Raw genomic sequence first — 18,769 nt, forward strand, 5'->3', positions numbered from 1 at the left:
ATTCTTTTTTTTTTTGGTCTTTTTGAGACAGAGTATCCCTATGTATATAGAGTTCAGACTGTCCTTGAACTCCCTATGTAGCTCAGACTAGCCTTCTGAAAGTGGCTTGCCAACTAAATATTACCAAGTTCTGGGTTGTTTGCCTCTCCCTCTGGAGTTAGATTCCAGGTTCTTGTCTCAAACAACAAATTGGAGAAAATAAGCAAAAAACAGTGACAAAAAGTATATTCAGTAAAATCAAAGTGAAGAATGAGGGTGACATTGGCTCTCTAAAAAAAAGGACACCCTGGAGAAAGCAAGGGTGGACTTTCATGAGGAAAGCCATTATAGGGAGCTCTTCTTGGTATCTGTGTCTTTTTGCTGTCGACATCTTGAGGAAACCTGTAAGAATTTCTACATACAGGTCCTCAGAGTTAGTGCTGGGATTCCATGCCTTGGAATTCTTGCAGTGTATCCAGAATCTTGCAATTAACAGGTCAAGCCTACTTCCCCAGCCAGCTTTGCCATTCCTACCTCTCCTATCTCATTTCCTGGGCCTCCCTAATACCGGGATTACATGTGTGTGCACCATCATGCCCACCTTCCAATTTTAAAAATAGATTTTTGAAGCTAGTTGTGGTGGTGGCAATCCCAGAACTCTGGGGAGGCTAAGGCAGGAGGATTGCAAGTTTGAACCCAGCTTGGGTTCAAAGATAAAGATCCCTTGGGCTCAAAGATCCCTGTCTCAAGATAAATGGGCTAGGATGTAGAGATTCAATCCCCAGTAAAACAAAACAAAACAAAATAATAATTAACATTTTAACCTTTGTTCATATTAATTCTTGAATATTTGTACAAATAGCTTAAATTTTTTTATTTACTTCAAACATAGCTACTAAGGTAGATAATGAGACCACACAGTTTCTACAGCCTTTAACTAGAAAACTGAAATGCTGTCTTTTCCTAGTTTTCATAAGTCATTGATATGTATTGTTAAAATTGGGGATAATTGTCATTTTAGTTACTATGTCATGATTTTATTGTTAAACTTTTTAAAGCTGTTCTGTTTTCCTCATTTTATAATTTGTTTGAAATGGTTTGAAAGACTTAAAGATCAGAAACAAGTGAAGTGTTTATTACCATGAAACATTCTTAAATTAGCACCTTCATTTACTAAAATTTTTTCAGTGTGTTTTTTCTTTTCCTCTAACTATTCTGTATGCCATTTTCTGAGTTTCATGCAAAAACTGTGGTCATTTTAAGTGTTAATATCCTTAGCCACTCAAACAACAAACTTTGAAGCTGAAACAACAAACTTTGAAGATCCATTGGTGGCTCATAAAATTGAAAAATGAACTGTAATTTTTATTGTGAGATTTGTAAAATAATAATTTAGGACATGTAGATAAATTTCACATGAATATTTTAATATGTTTCATGAAATATAGTAAAGTTATTCATTATGTAGCTGAAGTTCATAATTAATTGGACATCTTCTACTTACTCTGGTAAGCCTAACCATAATATAATAGAAAATAATATGTGTTACATATAGCCTTGTTTTAAGAAATACTTATTTTAGACTTTTGTGTGTGTATAAACATGCTGGATGGGAGTGTGCAAAATGCTGTTTTTCTGATGCCTATCCAAATGATGTGAAATCATTTGGAAAGCTATTGCTGTCCTATAGGTAATTTTATAAATAAACCTGTAATGGCTGTGGATAAATATTAAAGGTTATCATTTACATGTTTATGAATTATATACTTAGGTTGTGGTAAGCTGCTTTATAATTTACTATTCTTTGTTAAATGCTGTTCTTGAGCATGTAATTTATCTTCCATACCAGTTCCACTAGAGTGTGTGGAAGATCAAGAGTAGTCAGCTTTCCCTATTCACAACCAGTAGGATCTCAATCTGGGATTGTGTTGAAAAGAGAGAAGTTTGCTCTAACAACATAAATAACTGTCATTTATCCATCTGATGTTTTAACAATTTACATTTTTGGAAAAATGTTCTTAAATATAGCTTTCATTTTGGAGTAAAGGTGCATGAAAGATAAACTCTGTAGAGTTTATTGTATTTAATAGCCACCTTTTCTTTTGGTGTTACTGGAGATTGACCCAGGACCTTCACACTAAGCTATATCCCCAACACTTTTTAGTTTTTTTTATCTTGGAGACAGTGGGCTCAAGGTTGTAATCTTCCTAGCTCAGCCTCCTAGACAGCTGGGATTTCAGGCACGTGCCAGTATGCCCAGCTAGCCACTTCCTGCTTGACTACTTCAACAGATACATTTACTCTTAAGTGCATTTTGCTTAGGGAGAAGTATGAGGATGTAAGTCATTCTAAATGATTCCGATATGTTCTGGTCTAGAATAGTGTAATCAGAATATTGAGATACCTTTCCTGGTATCAGTGTAGGTATAACTAATTTTTAAAATAATAACAAATTTATATTTGTATAAATGTTAGTAAATGAAATATTTAGGAAAACTGAAAATATAATAAATCCTTTCCTCTCTTGTCAACAGCAACTTTTTAACTGTCAGTCTCTACACAAACTGAGTTTGCCAGACAATGATTTAACATCATTACCAGCGTCCATTGCAAATCTTATTAATCTCAGGGAACTGGATGTCAGCAAAAATGGTAAGGTTTCCCCCTCACTTAAGTTTTTGTACTTGGAAACATGTTTAAGATTTCTGTTGGTTTCACAATTAAAAATATAAAATTAAAGTAAATTGTATTAGCTTTATCTGAGAATAAATTTATATACATGTAAAGATTTTTTTCCATTTTAAATATTTTTTCCATTCTGTTTTATGTCAAATTTACTAAAATTTAATGTTACAGTCTTGACTTGGGATTTGTATATAAATATAAAAATAAAATTATGATAGTTTAAAGCATATGAAAAACCAATCTTTACTTTTTAAAAACCATTATTAACTGCAATTACCACATTATACAATTAGTCTCTTGAACGTCTTCCTGTCTGATCCAAATACTGTATTCTTTGATGAAAATATCCTAGTCTTCCAATCCTTTTCTCCTTAATCACTGTTTTACTCTATGCTTTTGTGAGTTTGCCTTTGGAAGATTCTATAGGTAAGTGAGGATGTGTAACATTTGTCCTTTAGTTTCTGACTTAGATTAACTTAGCATAGTGTCTTCTGGAAATGTACGTGTCACAAATGATAAGATTTTCTTCTTTGAATCATCTTTGCACATGCTAGGCAAGTGTTCTATCATTGAGCTATATCCACACCCCCAGATACTTCTTAGATGGTCAATTCCCAGTAGTGAAATTGCTGGGTCATATGGTAGTTCTGTTGTTAACTTTTAAAAGGTGCTTTCATACTGTTTTCCATAATGAGTATACAAATTTACATTCCCACCAGTGGTGTCTAAGGATTCCCTTTACCAACACTTGTTATCTTTTGGCTCATTTGCACTCTCAAGCTCTCCTCTGTTCTCCCTCCCTTCCCTCTCTCCTGTCCACCCCTCGTCCTCTCTGTGTTCCTCTCCTTTCCTCCCTTTTTGCCTCCCTTCCTTTCCTTCTTTGCTTCCTTCCATGGCTTTGCTGGGGATTGAACTCATGGCTTGGTGTGCTGGGCAAGGGTTCTACCATTGAGCTGTATCCTTGTCCCTCTTTTGCCATTCTAACAGGTTGAAAATGATATCTTACTGTGCTATTATACTTTAATTTACATTTTCCTAGTTACTAGGCACGTTGAACACTCTTTTTCATACACTTATTTGGCTGTTGTCTTTTGTGAAATATCCATTCAGATACTTTGCCCATTTTAAAATTGTGTTTTCTTGCTGTTTGATGTCCTGATATTTTAGACATTTAACCCCTCATAAGGTGACTGCATATGACCATTTTTCCCATTCAGAAGGTTGTCTCTTCACTCTTTTTGCTTGATTGTGCAGAAGCTTTTTAGTTTTACATAATCTATATGTCTGTTTTTGCTTTTCTTTCCTGCAGTTTGGGGTCATATTAAAAAAAAAAAAATACTGTCCAGACCATTGCTGTGCTTCAGAGTGCAATGCATTCCCCCCACTGTCCTTTCCTTTTCCTTTCTTTCCCTCCTTTCCCTCTTCCCGTCTTTCCCCTCCCCTTCCCCCTTCCCCCTTCCCCATTCACATTCCCATTCTCGACAGGGTCTTGCTATATATATAGTTCAGGTTGGCCTTGAACTCACTTGAAACCCAGGCTGGCCTCAAGTTTGGGATGATCCTCCTGCCTTGGCCTCCTAAGTGCTGGGATTATAGGTGTGTACTATCACACCTGTATGCGCCCCCCCGCCATGTTTTCTTTTAGTAGATTTATAGTTTCAAGTTTTAACATTTAAATCTTTAATCCATTTTGAATTGTTTTTGCCTGTTGTGTAGAGATTTAATATTCTTCTTCTATATGTAGTTATCTACGTGTCCCAATACTTTTTATTGAAAAAGCTGTCCGTTTCCCATTTTATTTTCTTGGCACCTTTGTCAAAAATAAATCCACTATAAATGTGGGGATTTATTTCTGGGATGTCTCTTCTGTTGATCTGTATCTGTTCTTAAGTCATTATTTGGCTATTTCCTTGGCGTAGCTTTGTAGTAGATTTTAAAATTACATACTGTGATTCCTGCAGCTTTCGTCTTTTTACAGGTTTTTGTTGTTGTTGTTTTGGTACCTGGGATTGAACTCGGTTTCTTGCCCTTGTGAGGCAGGCGGCAGAACCACTGAGCTAAATCCCCGGCCCTGCTTTGGTCTTTTTATTCAAGATTGCTTTTGCTATTCGGGAAATACATATGACTTGTCTTCTAGAGAAGACTTAAAGGAATGATGTTTAAACTGTTCTGTCAAAATGGTTTATAGAAAGTTGGTGATGAGAGATGAAAGAAATAGAGTACATAGTTGTTCGTGTGTGTGTGTGTGATACCGGGGATCAAACTCTGGCCCTTGTGCTCAAAAGGCAGGCAGCAGAACCACTGAGCCAAATCCCCCACTCCATAATTGTTAATATAGGACTTAAAGGGTAGGGAAGCCAGAAAGAATAATTCATTTTTGCCTGATTTGGGAGTGCTAGAGATTAGCCAAGGCCTTTTCTTTCTTTCATTCCTTCATTTATATAATTTTAGAGGTTTCTGTTTTTCTTTTTTTGACTTGGTCTCGCTAAGCCTTTGAACTCACTAAGTTTAAGGCTGACCTTGAACTTGTGGTGATCATCGTGCCTCAGCTTCCTGAGTGCTATAAGGGTTACAGGTGTGTGCCACATGGCCTTTTAAGGAAGAGTGAATCTCAGGTTTATGGTCAAAGCAGAAAGCAAATCTTTGAAGCTGAGAAAATGTGACGATTTGGGATAAACTGATGTAAAAGCCTTTTCTATTTAAAACTAAAAGAAGTTACATTGATTAAGATATTATATATAGCTGAGGAAGTCAGTGTGTTTTGCTGTTACAGTTTAAATTGCTGAAATTACTATTTACTTTATAGTGAGCACTGAGCCCAGTTATGTTTTAAACTGACTTGTAATATAAAATTAATGTTTTTACTTGTTATCACTGTTTTAATAAATATGGACTGTAACTGGGGTGTGCACCCATTGGGCCTTACTATCAGCCTTATTTACTTACTGTGTTACAGCTGGCCCAGGTCATACTCTATCATCCTCTGAAAACTAATCATTGATTTTTAAATTCCTGGTTTAGACTATTTTCACTGGGACTCAATCTTGTATTCTGTATTATTTATTATCATAGTCTTCTTCAGACTGCAGAAACTGTAAGGGACTATTAGTTTAAATTCAGCAATTAGGACAGTAAGGAGTTCATGCCCTCTAGGAAACACCAGAAAAACTCACCTGCAGTCGAGTCCAACAATTTGGATTTATTGCTCTTTGCAATGAACAAAACCTCAGGTAGGAATTCCTGTGAATCTAGGGGTATGTTTTAAAAAAAAAACCTTACAGGATTTGAACATTTTGTAATTGTACATTAGATTTAAGAAAAAAACTATTTGTTCAAGTGAGATGCTATGAAGCAGAGATTTCTTTGATTATATGTCTTAATAGACATAATAGAAAGAACAGATTAGAAAAAGTCCAAACCTATAATTTGTTAAGATACAGTGGTCACTTTAGTTGAAAGATAAGGATGTTTGGTATGTTTTGGCTTGGGCAATGATCATGTTTTGTCTTTGTTAAAAAAGGATTACAATTTTTTTCTGGTCTTGTTACATCACATTTGCAGATAGGCTTAGTCTGATGTTGATGTTTTGTGAAACAGTTCAGTTTTTCATAACCCCAAGGTATCCTTCTCAATGCCAGGCTAATTTGTAGTAGGACCAAGCAATGGCTTTATTATTGGGCCAGTTCGAAGGAATCAGGAATTTTTTTCAATTTATCAGAAGTAAAGAAAGTTCTTTTCTAAGGAGAGGGATATGAACATAGCTATGTTTTGTAATATCTAGTGCTTCACTTTAAGTTTGAATAACAAACAGTCTTATAAAAATTATACTGCAGAGCAGGTACACTATTAAAGTTAAATGAAAATGAAAAGAGAACAGTTGAAAATGTTAGAGAATTAAGAAGTAGGTTGTGATAAAATGTATGTCCATGTTCTTTATGTGGACTAAATGAGCCATCTTTGTAATCTAGCTGTGCTACAGTTTATATCAGAAATATTCCAGATAGTCTCAGGTATTTAAAAAGGGGACTTTCAGAAAGTTATTTGATCATGGGGGTTCTATACTCTTCAGTGGATTAATCGTAACTAAGTATGCTGTGGAGTGGTAGGGTCTCTCCAAATTATCCATGTAATGAGAATAATTCTTACACTATTTTACCATGAGATCATTTTTCTTTGGAAATACATTATTCACATTTTTTTAAAAGAAGGAAGTGGGGCCTGTTGGGAGTTGGGTCAGTAGGGGCATGACCTGGAAGTTTGTATTCTTGTCCCCTTCTCTTCGTTTTGTTCTCCCTGCTTCCTGGCTGCCATGAATTGTGCTGCTTTTCTCTGCCATAGCCCTTCCTCTGTGGCATTTCTGCCTTGGATCCAAAAATAGTGGACTAAAAACTGAGCCAAAATTAAACCTGTCCTCCTTAATTATTGGCTGTCAGATATTTTAGCCAGTGATAGAAAAGTGAGTGATACACTAGTTAACACTAGTGTTGAGGTTAAGCGTGTTTGAGAAAGTAGTTGAGCAAGAGCTTGAGGGGCTAAGGAAGTTTGTCATGTAAGTTGCAAAGTGTACACCAGAAAGGGAATAGCTAGTGAAAAAGTTTGTAGAGTGCAAGCTTCCGTAGTATGTGTGAGGAACACAAGGTAGCTAAAACACAATGATAGGAAACTGATAGGAATAGAAGACAGAGATAGGGATTTGGAGGAGCAGATAATGGAGAGCCTTGTAGGTGTTTGATAATTATTCTGAGCAAAATAAGTCTTTTGGAAAATTTTGAGTAGATTATCCAGAGCATGATGTGACTTGTGTTTAGGTTTAGTCTGGCTAAAGAGAGGGTCTGTAAGTAGATGGGTACAAAAACAAGTTCAGATGTCAAATGATAGTGGTAGAAACAGTGAGATCTGGACAGATTTTGGATATACTTGAAGGTGGAATCAACAGCAGATCATAATTGATTGAGTGTGGAATATGAGAAAAATGTCAAGGATGATCTCAGTGATTTTTGTTGTGCAACTGGAAGGATAAGATTATTATCAGCTGAGATGGAAAGCTCTGCGAGATTTGTAATTTTTTTCCTTAGTACCGGGAATTGAACTCAGGGCCTCGATCTTGCCAGGCAGACTCTATGCCACTGAGCTACATCCCCAGCCTATATAATTTTTAGTGGAATAAGCTAAGAATGCAGTTTTGAGATATGAAGGCGTGGAAGTAAATCAAGAGAAAAGAACTGTTGGAAATAGATATTTGGGGTATTTAAAGCCAGAGACTAGATATATTCACCACAGGTGTGAATGAAAAAACAAAGCCCAAAGAATGAGCTCTGTTTGCACCTTAACATTAACAGATCTGGAAGAATAGGAAAAGGTATACAAAACACTGAGAAAGAATACTGCTGGAATTGGAAGAAACCAATGGGGGTGAAAATACTTGTTTTTCTTACTACCTTTTAACCTCTCATGAAGAGAGGACCATATCTTTTGGACATACTGCTTTTTTTGTTTGTTTTGCTTTGTTTGGTACTGGGGATTGAACTCGGTCCTTGTGCTTGCAAGGCAGGAGGCAAAACCACTGAGCTAAATCCCCGGCCCTGAAGAGGACCATATCTTAATGGTTATAGTTTATAGTGTAGTGTCTGATACTTGATTTGGTACATACAGGATAGATAATTTGTATTTGAGGTGTGTTGAATTCATGGTACCTAAATCACAATACTACAGTAATGCTGACTTTGAGGCATTTTGTTAAAGTGCCTGTCACATTCTGTTAATTTATTTTGTGGGAAAAAAATTTTGAGACTGTATTAATATCCTGTTTATCATCATGTTTTTTACCCAGTAATTTTGTCCTCCTTTGGTGAATTTTTTGTATGTTTGTTTGTTTGGTTTTGGTTTTGGTGATGAGGATTTGTCTGTGTTTAAGCACATACTCACCAACCCTTTAGTGAGTTTTTTTTGGTACGGGGGATTGAACTTGGGACCTTGCGCTTGCGAGGCCGGGCGTCGGAACCACTGAGCTGAATCCCTAGGCGTTTACCCCCTCCTTTAGTGAGTTTTGACCAAAACAATTGTTACTGTGGTATTAGGTATTAGCTTGTTGGAAATTTTGTGCCCTTCATTTTTCATTTCTGTACACAGCATTATGATAAACTTGCTCACTTAAAATCATCTATTGAAAGGGTCTTAACTTTATGGGTAATCATGTTAATGGGAGGGGATAGGGTCTTTTTCTATAAATTATTTTTTAAAATATTTTAAAAGTTATTAGTATTTAGTCTGATTAGAACAGTACTAAATTTTGATATCTGGACTGGTGCTAATTCATAAATTGTTACTATATTTTACTGTGATAAGTTTAAGAAATAAGTATATCCTAGAATACCAAAATTGGACATTATCACAGTATCACAATAATTATATGACAGTTTGCAAATGTATTGGGCTGTAGTAGATTGAAAATTTAAAAACCTTAATCCTTCTCCTTACTTGGGACACTCAGAAGTTGAAAGGTCTAGTAGATCTCTATGAATATGTACATTGTATAGTGTGCAGAAATCACTGCGTTCTTTAAGCAGTTACATGGTGAGCATTCCACGGGGTTATATGAGGAAAAATATTGAGAAAATAGAATGTAGAACAATTTGGAAAAAATGAAAAGCAAGGAAAGAAAAAATGTTATTTATTGATAGACAGTACTGGCATATCACTGGGCATATTTGATACAGATTTTCCACCACTTGTATTTATAACTTTGTTTTCAGCTTTGTTACTTAACGTGTGTTAGGAGCTGGCTCAGTTTGGAACGTATCATTTAAAAAGCAGTCCTTTTTATGTGAATGAAACAGAATGTTAAAGGTTCTGCATTTTGTGCCTTTATCATCACAGCGAAGATACTGATTTTTACAAGAACTATAACACGAAAGGAAGGTAAACCCAAGTAATTAGTAATTATGGAGGCAAATGAAGAAAAGCTGAAAGAGAAATGAGAAAGTTGTGAGTTCTGTTGGGTTTGCCTTGGTGTAGTGTTAGTTTACCTACTTTCTGCTTAGTAAATTAACTTTTCGAATCTGCAGGATATACCTTAATTATAATTGTTAATGTTTTATTCTCTTAACTTGGTCAATTTTTATTTCCTAGGAATACAAGAGTTTCCAGAAAATATAAAAAACTGTAAAGTCTTGACAATTGTGGAGGCCAGTGTAAACCCGATTTCTAAGTAAGTTCTTTGTTGAATTAAAGTTACTTTTCTGAGTAAAACAATTGTAAAGCAGTAGCAGAATATTACTTTAAATATTCTAATGAAAAATGTGTATCATTCATGAGCTATCCAAATAATTGACTTTTAGAATTAAAAAGGAACCTTTAAAAAATGTTTCTAATCCCACATATTAAAAATATAAAATTGAAAACTAAAAGTTTTTTGTTTGTTTGTTTATTTGTTTGTTTTTGTACTAGGGTTTGAACCCAGAGCCTAGACTCTGAGCTACAATCCAAGCCCTTTAAAAACTATACTTTTTGAGGCAAGATCTTGTTAAACTGCTAACTTGGCTAAGCTTGGCTTTTCATTTGTAGTCCTCCTGTTTCATCTCCAGAATGTTGGGGTTACACAGTTTTGCCACCATGCCCAGCAGTGCAAATGATTTTGCTCCAGATCTCACAGATAGTTGATGTCAAAAATGAAAGGAGAGCTGGGCATGGTGGGGCATGCACATAATAATACCAGCACTTGGGAGCCTGAGCAGGTGGATCACAAATGAGTTCAAGGCCAGTCTGGGATATATAGTGAGTGAGTTAAAGGTCAGTTTGAATGACATAGACTCTGTCCCCAAAAGAAATAAAAAAGAGACAAAGCAGAATCTCTTTGCTTTCCTCACCAATTGGTATTTGCACAGTGGCACAAACTTTTGAAATAATAAGAAACCCAAGCCAGGCATGGGTGGCATACACCTGTAACCCCATCACTCTGGAGGATCACCATGAGTTCAAGGCCAGCCTTGGCTACATAGTTAGTTCAAGGCCAGCCTGAACTACATATCAAAACCCTGACTCAAAAGAAACTGAGGAGGGGCCGGGGATTTAGCTCAGAGTCACCATGCCTGCTTTGAAAGCACAAAGTCCTGAGTTTGATCCCCGGTACTTGAAAAACACAAAAACAAAAACCACAATCCATTCAATGAAAGAAACCGAAAGATCAAAAAGGCAAAACAACAGAACAACAAAAAAAAAGCCCATGTGATTACTTGCAGCATATACTAGAGGTTATACATGTTCTTTTATGTCAGTAATGGCTGCCAACAAAGGTGTTAAATTTTGCTATAATAGAACGCTAAAGCTAAAGACAAAGAATATCTTAGTTATGTCGAAAGTTGAAATCTACCTTCACATATTATAATATTGTCAATCTTGACTAGTTTTTCCAGACCTAAAATTGTTTCAGTAGGAACATAAGATGGTAGAATACAAGGTCAAGGAAAAAAAATAAATGAGTCAAGTCTGATTTGTCTCAACTGCAATAGGATTTTTTTACTATTAAATTCCGGATAGCCAGGCATGGTGGCTCACGCCTGTAATCCCACCACTCAGGAGGCCAAGGCAGGAGGATCTCTGTGAGTTGGAGACCAGCCTGGGCTACATAATGAGTTCCAGGTCAGTCTCAACTACATAGTGAGACCCTGTCTCAAAAAAACAACAAAAAAACCTGGAATAGCTAGGTATTTAGCTCAGTGGCATTTTGCCTGACTTGCAACTTCAAGATCCTGAGTTCGATCCCCTTACCCCTGGGTGGGGCGGTTGGGGGATATGTTATTGTATGTATCAAGGACTACATCTGTAACTTGTTTCATAAGCAAGAAGAAATAGAAATAAAGCTAATACACTACAACTATTTATGTAACTATTTCACATGGCTTAAATATCATTTAGCTTTTTATATTATTTATTTGCTCATTTAAAAACTGTACAGTTTTAATTATTTAGAAGCCAAATGTTGAAATTAAAATTAACCTACGAGGACTGGGGATATAGCTCAGCGGTGCCACACCTGCCTGGCAAGCACAAGTTCCTAAGTTCAATCTCCAGTGGGGTAAGGGGGCGGGATAACCTCAAGATGAGGCTGTTTTGCCTTCATGGGGCAATGACACTATTTTCGAGACATTTTAGGTTTTCAAAAACAATGAGTTGTGCCCCTCACAGTGCTAGCATCTAGTTGTTAAAGGTCAGGGTTGCAGCTAAACATCTTAATGCACAAGACTGATTTCCTCTCAGCACAGAGTCAGATCAAAAATGTTTTTGCCAAGGCTTATAACTTCTTATCACATGCTTTAGATTTGGTTTTTTTTGGACAGGTTCTGACTGTGTAGCCCAGGCTGGCCTCCTTCCCTCCTGAGTGCAGGGATCACAGACATGAGCCACCATGTCTGGCAGCTATAACTTCTTTATCTAGTTCTTTAAATTGATATTAGTTAAGATGACTTTGAAGGATGGCTGATTTTTTTTTTCCCCCTTGGCTCCCGGTATTGAAATTGGGCCCTTGTGCTTGCGAGGCAGGTGACAGAACCATTGAGCCAAATCCCCAGCCCTGAATGGCTGATTCTTAATTGACTGTTACGTGCAGTTTTTGTTACTAACATAAATATTACCTAACTTGAAAAAAAAAAGTTGGTCACAGATATTAAAATAGGTTATAACAATTGTAATAAAAAAAGAGATAACTGTTTCTATTGAGAAAATGTCGGATTACATAGATTATTAGATTTTAGTGAAAGGCTGGAATTCTTTATATGAACATAATTTAAATTTTGGTATATTTTGTATAGGCTTCCTGATGGATTTTCTCAGCTGTTAAACTTAACCCAGTTATATCTGAATGATGCTTTCCTTGAGTTCTTGCCAGCTAATTTTGGCAGGTAAATTTTTTTTCTAAAACCATTTATTGTTAGCTTTTGTAAAATGTACAAAACTACAAGCACTTTAGTAATGCTATTAATTATAGTTTCATATGTTGTTCTTTTGTAATTATTTCCAAGCATTGTAATTTTCATAGTTTCTTTGGATCTTGTTACTTTCACTTTGAATTTATTTTCCCAAGTAAGCAATTAGCAGTCAAAGTTTAAAAGAAACAAGAAAGAAAATAAAATATAGAAGACAAAAAAAGAGCTTAAAAAGGAAAAAAATGGCTTAAATTCCTTTTTAAAGTGGCAAAAAAAAGGTTTTTAATGGGAATAATCTGTATAGTTGAGATACTAAATACTATATTCTTAGCATTTTCCAAATTCTAAATTGATTTAATAACTGGTTTAACTGTTTTCCCCATTGGAACGAAAATTCTTAAAAACAGGAGAATCTGTTTTTGGTATCTACTTTATTCCTCCACACCCATCTCTCTCAAGTCCCTGAGTAATTTTCTTTAAACAGGTGGGTGAATAAGAAAAACCAAATTATTTTATATAATTATTAGAGAAACTGCTATCCAATTAAAATTTAATTTTACAGCTATCTTTTATCTGAAATAATTAGTATGTTACTATTACTCTGCAGCATCTGCCATTTGCATCACTTAATTAGGTTATTTTGTATTTTATAGTGAAATGTGTGTCACTGAAGAGCCAGGGTATTTCTCCTCTATGTCTTTTATTTATTTTCTCAAAGCTATTCCCTAGAATTGTATTGTCATTCTCTAATAGTCTACAGTATTAAGCATTTTTTATGGGTGCTTTCAGTGAAAGGCATGAAGTATGCTCTAGGATTGATACCTAGAACATCATTTTGTTGCTTTGAAAAAATGTCTAAAAGAGCTTACCTTTTCACCGACTGTAATTCTGAAGAGTAGAAATAGTCTTTGTATTTTTTTCTTTTCCTTCATAGTAGTTAATATATTACTCTGCACAAAGAAATTATGCAAGTAATACTGGTTGTTTTGAAAACCTTAGAATGTGACATAAAGTTCCTTTGCCTTTTTTTTGTTTTGTTTTATAGATTAACTAAACTCCAGATATTAGAACTCAGAGAAAACCAGTTGAAAATGTTGCCTAAGTAAGTAAACATACTCAACTTTAAAATTTTAATCCTTAAGTCTTTAAAAAAATAATATGTTTTTATTATCTAAAAAGTGAGTACAAGTTTTTTTGTTTGTTTTTTGTTTTTTGTTTTTTTTTTTTGGTACCGGGGATTGAACTTGGTACAAGTTATTTTTAAAAACTTTTATTTATGGTCATAATATTCTCATTCCTGATAGTAATATAAAAATGTAGATATGTGGTATTAGTGTTTAACATAATACTATAGTAATAGTAATTTTAACATATGAGAACTATAACTCCCAACCTGCTAGATGTTAACTGTGCCCAGTTCATGTCCACTCCAGTTGAAGAATGAAGTCAAAGGACAGAGGAGGTTAAAAGTAGGAACAGTTTATTGGGGAGTAAGAATAGCACCCGAGAGACAGGAGGCTGTCCCATATGAGGTGGCCCTTTGGGTTAATTTATTCTGCAAAGTCACAATGTGGACCAAACTATAATCAGCCAATAGGGATTACAAGTAGAGTACAGAATAGCCATTTAGCTAATCTTGATCTAGTAGAGAAGTGAGGCATGTAGCAAGGCTTATGTCCTTAACTTTGGCTTATTTATGATTTTTTAAACAGAAACATTTTGGGTAGGGATGGGTTCAGGTATTCTGGTCACCCACCCTGGGTGTCATATACTATCTGCACTTAATAAATTGGATGGTACTAATTACAGGACAATAGTAGTTTCAAGTTCTGCTTATCCCTTAGGGAATTTATGTGCATATATCTGGCCACTGTGACCATCTTGAGGCTTTGCCTTATTCAGATGCACTTCCAAACCATATTTTTGATGTGTTCTCATCTTTTGCACTGATGTGAATCCCAAATATGGTTCCCAAGTTTACATACTAGATCTCATACATGCCACTCAATAGAGATATCCGTAGGTCTTCATGTGAACCCTGATAACTATAGAACTGGTCTGACTTTTTAATCTAAATTAGAAATGGAGTGATCTGTCCTCTTAATGCAAGCTAAATAAGATAAAACTACAGGAAAAAAAATAGGGCTGAAACTTAAAATTCATTGTAGCTTTTGGCCATGTATTAAGCAAATGTTTTAAAACATGTTGCATACATTGCTGTATTGTTAAATTTAAGGATTGGCCAACTACAGTCTACGATTGTGGCCTGTTGCCTATATTTACAAAGTTTCATTGGAACTCAGCCACATTTATTCTTTTACATGGTGCTTCTGGATGCCTTTGCTTTACAGTAGTAGCTGTGACAGATTGTATGGTCCACAGAACCTAAAATATTTATTCTTTGACCCTCTACAAAAATTTTTTTTACTTTATCGTTGTTGTTTATTTGTTTTGAAACAGGGCCTTGCTGTGTGGTTTAGGCTGCCATTGAACACACTATGTAGCCCAGGCTGGCTACATAGCAATCAGCAATCCTCTTATCTCATAGCAGTCCTCCTATCTCACAGCAGTCCTCCTAGCTCAGCTTCTCGATTACTTGGATTATAGGCAGGCACCACCATTCCTGGCTCTGCCAACTCTTATTTAACATTGAATCCTTGAGACTTAATTGTTGAGGAGTGAAACATTTCTATTTACCTGAGGGGTTAGTTGTTCTTTGTACTTAGCTTCTATAGCAATGTATTTCTTACATCTATCTGTTAGTGTATTTTCCAAATAATTTTATTGTATCTGTTTTTGTATGTCACTTCTTTCAAAATCTGATTAGTTTGTAAGATATTTGAATAACCAGGATATAATTTGTTTCCTATAGCTGAGCCTACAGTTAATGTGTTATAGAGAGCTTCCCCTCACTGTTTAAAAAAGTATCCGAGGTAAGCACATTGTAAGGAGGAAAGGGTTAATCTTGGGTTATCTTGAACTCAGAGGTTTCGGTCCATAGTTGTTTGGCCCCATCTCTCTATGCCAGGGTGAGAAAGCATATCATGGTGTTTGTGAAGCAAAGAGAGAAATAGGAAGGGCCAGGGTCCCAGTATCACCTTCAAGAGCACCTTTACCCCATCCCCAGTGACCTGACTTCCTTCACTAGACCCCACCTCTTAAAGATTCCTCTACTTAGTCAGTTGTGCCATAGGCTCAGTCTTACAGGTTTTTGAGGGGACATTGAGGATCAAAATGTAGCTTACCATCTAACAGCAAAGGTGATTCACTGATTTTTAACCCCTTTTAGGGATTTAACTTGGGCCCTATCAATGAATTTGCAAATATAATTCTATCTAAGATATATGACTAAAACCTGTAGCTTATAGTTACCAACTATAAGCATATAAGCAGTAGTTTTAAATATTGGGAAAGTCATGTATTTCAGATTGCATGATTAGACTTTTTTATGATCAAAGATTAGAACAATGGAAAAGACCTGTTCTTTTACATACATAGTTAAGTGTAACATGGTACCACTTCAGGAATTCTGGAGGACCCTGTGCTGAGAACACAAGCAATGGTATACTCTTCCTGTGAGACAGGGGAAGAGGTTGATACAAATGAATTTTAGAAGTAGATGGGAGGAAATTGGAGAGATACTGATTATTTTTTCCTTAAATTGGGAAGCTTGATCTTATTCTAACGTGAAATTTAATTTCTGAGATTTCTGAATTATATAAGCACAGTAGAACCGACGTTGCCAATATTAGCTGCAGAGAATTGAAGTGGAAATATTTTGTTGTTATGTTTTATTTCCACTTCTCTATTATATATCTGTATCATTCACATTTTCTTAAATCTTTTATTGGTTAAAACTGGGTCTCACTTTGTAGGACAAGTTGGCCTTGAACTACTATGTAGTTCAGGCTGACCTCAAACTCGTGGTGATTCTCCTGCCTCAGCCTCCCAAGTGCTGGGATTACAGGTGTTCACCACTGCACCTGGCTCCTAAATCTTTTATTTAAAACTTAACTTTTGTAGGACACTGTTTGTAATTGAATTTTTAAAAGTATGTTGCTTTTCAATTTTGTGCCCTCTTCTAAAACTATTAGCTTTATTTTTATCAATTGCCCTCATTTTTATCACGTGTTTAATTATTACATGTGAATTTTTTATTATCTTGTCATTATAACAATATTGAACCAAGAAATGTATTTTTTTTTCCCTTGGAGTTTTTCCCTGTGGTGTGTGTTCTTACATTCTTTCATGAAAAAACTGGAGCCTGTTTGCTTTGTCATGACTTTATACATAGCAAAATTGCAATGATACAGAGATTTTCATGACCCCTCCACAGAGTTGACAAGCGAATTTGTGAAAAGTTCCATTTAAAAAAAAAAAAAACTAGAGAAATGTTTTGTTTTATTTTACTTGCTGTTAAATTTTCAGAAAATAGTTTGGGGTTTTTTTTTTGCCATAATTTAAGATAATCTTGCATTTTAAATGAAATTCATTTCCAAAATATTAACATAGGAATGTATAATACTAATGGTAGCAAAATATAGCCATTATATCTTGCTATTTCTTAGTAAAGTTTATTCATGTAAAATTTATCTTATACTTAGTATTTCAATATAATAATGGGTTTTTCTAAAAAAAGGGAATTTTAGGAGCATAAATAATCATTTGAATTAGCAGTTTAGTTTCAAATGATACCTTTGTGGAGGAGAAATGAAAAGTACAGCATGGTTTATTTTATTACTAAACAAGCTCATTTTTTTTCTGGTTCTTCTAGTTACAGGGAAGTGTTGATATTAAGTGTGTTTAAAATGATATGTTGACGGCTGAAGATTAGCTCAGTGGTTCTGCTGCCTGCCTTGCAAACAGAGGGTCCTGAGTTCAATCCCTGGTACCAAAGAAAAAACATTTTCCTTCTGGAAGCAATACATAAAATGATATACAGAGATTTCTTTAACTGAAATACTGAATAGTTTCTTTGGTGTGAAAAACTATAATAGTACACAGGATCCTAATGAGACAATTAATAATGTGAAATAGGAAGTAAAGGGCTAAAGCTGTAAGGAAAGTGGGAAGGGTGGGGGAAAGGTAATAAGGGAGAGGAAAAAAATATGAGAAACTGAAAAAATGGAAATAAAGTGTAAATGGGGAGGGGAAGAGGGGGTGAAGGGAGGGCAGGGACAAAGGGAAAAATGAGAATCAAGACCTATTATGTAAAGGTACAGACTCCCAATGATGAATGTAACTGTATTTGTATACCTAGATTGTACCAATATCCTCAATAAAAAAGAAAAGGGTGGGGGGAAAGCAAGAAAACATAAAATGATACAGTGTTGCTTTAATTTAAAATAAATATGTAATTCTATTTGTGATTCTTAACAAAACTTTGAAAAAAATAAGATTTCACTGATTACCTGAAGAACAATGTAACATTTACTGTTTTTAGCATTTTGAAGATTTTCAGAGTTATAATTATCTCAAAATTTTATAGTGCGTGAACCATCTTGAAAAAGACTTAGAATTACAGCAGAAATGACTATGAATCTTCCAAGTAGTCTAACTCATTAGCTAATTTTAACTGTATAAAAATTTAAGGAAAAACAGAATCCCACTATATATATTCTGGCCTTTGGGTATAAATTTATTGCAGTTGTTTCTTAAGAATAGAAAAGAGAAGACTGATCAGATGTCAAAATTAGAAAATAATTTATAATTTATTTTATATGACATTTATAGTATTTTTCTTAGAAAATTAACATTTTTGTCTACATTTGAAGACCTGTATTGTTTTAAATTTGAAAGCTGCTATTAGTTATTTCTTTATTATGTTATTGTGAATAGAACCATGAACAGACTGACCCAGCTGGAAAGACTGGATTTGGGAAGTAATGAATTCACAGAAGTGGTAAGTTTTCATAAATCTCACTATCTGTAAGTCTTATGTATGAGCAGGCACAATATGTGAAAATTACAGAGTTTCTCTTAAAAATTTGGTAAAGGTTTACATTGCTTTGAGGTATATAAGATAGAATTCTTAATCTGAACTTTCCAGACCAGTATAAAAATTAACTAGAGGGCAAGGGATTTAGCTTAGTGGTCCTGCACCTACCTGGCAAGTGCAAGGTCCTGAGTTCAATCCCCAGTACCAAAAAAAAAAAAAAAAAATTAACTAGAGTTAGGAACATCTG

The 18,769-nt window shown here is 35.0% G+C and overlaps 1 protein-coding gene across 9 annotated transcripts in view; it reads left to right on the forward strand.

Annotated features, from left to right (window-relative positions):
• The window catches only part of Erbin (erbb2 interacting protein), a 115,205-nt gene that overhangs the window by 44,254 nt on the left and 52,182 nt on the right, over positions 1–18,769 (forward strand). For 8 of the 9 annotated variants that reach the window (XM_010637259.1, XM_033761178.1, XM_033761190.1 and 5 more), the window contains exons 4-8: positions 2,514–2,631; positions 9,793–9,871; positions 12,471–12,560; positions 13,630–13,686; positions 18,423–18,486. In XM_010637259.1, coding sequence (XP_010635561.1) covers positions 2,514–2,631; positions 9,793–9,871; positions 12,471–12,560; positions 13,630–13,686; positions 18,423–18,486 — 408 coding nt within the window. Of the gene's footprint in view, positions 1–2,513; positions 2,632–9,792; positions 9,872–12,470; positions 12,561–13,629; positions 13,687–15,456; positions 16,403–18,422; positions 18,487–18,769 lie in introns of those variants that run through there. The other variant, XM_033761195.1, reaches the window with a different exon arrangement.

This window comes from Fukomys damarensis, unplaced genomic scaffold (genome assembly GCF_012274545.1).
Source record: "Fukomys damarensis isolate Sample0158 unplaced genomic scaffold, DMR_v1.0_HiC HiC_scaffold_1, whole genome shotgun sequence".
NCBI lineage: Eukaryota > Metazoa > Chordata > Mammalia > Rodentia > Bathyergidae > Fukomys > Fukomys damarensis.